The sequence below is a fragment of the Myotis brandtii genome, unplaced genomic scaffold (genome assembly GCF_000412655.1).
Source record: "Myotis brandtii unplaced genomic scaffold, ASM41265v1 scaffold250, whole genome shotgun sequence".
NCBI classification, from domain to species: domain Eukaryota; kingdom Metazoa; phylum Chordata; class Mammalia; order Chiroptera; family Vespertilionidae; genus Myotis; species Myotis brandtii.
In genome coordinates, this window is record NW_005359478.1 from 2,974,082 (window position 1) to 2,974,396 (window position 315).

Genomic DNA, 315 nt, shown 5'->3' on the forward strand with positions numbered 1-315 from the left:
AGCGTCCCCGGACTGTGCCCGGAGACCGACGAGCTCCGCGCTGAGCAGCTCATACTGTTCCTCCAGCGCCTTGACCCGGGCCAGGTAGGCCTCCAGGCGACGGTTGAGCTCCCACATCTGAAAAGATTCCACCCCCAGGCAGCCCTCCATCCTGCACGTCTGACCCGCCCAAGAGGGAGAGGCGCTGGGCACCGGGAGAAGCCAGCGGCTCGCACAGCTTTTAGGATGAAAGGGAAAAGGAGGCCGACGGGGACAATGACAGGACGGGGCGAGGAGCGGCTGGAGCGACGGGGAGTCGGGAGTGGGAGCGAGGCT

The 315-nt window shown here is 66.3% G+C and overlaps 1 protein-coding gene across 1 annotated transcript in view; it reads right to left on the reverse strand.

The window, feature by feature from the left end:
• The window catches only part of NES (nestin), an 8,895-nt gene extending 8,609 nt beyond the window's left edge, over window positions 1-286 (reverse strand). Inside the window, exon 1 of the mRNA XM_005867721.2 lies at window positions 4-286. Within this exon, the coding sequence (XP_005867783.1) occupies window positions 4-150 (147 nt within the window). The 5' untranslated portion in view covers window positions 151-286. The remainder of the gene's footprint in view (window positions 1-3) is intronic.
• Between the last annotated feature and the right edge of the window lie 29 nt (window positions 287-315).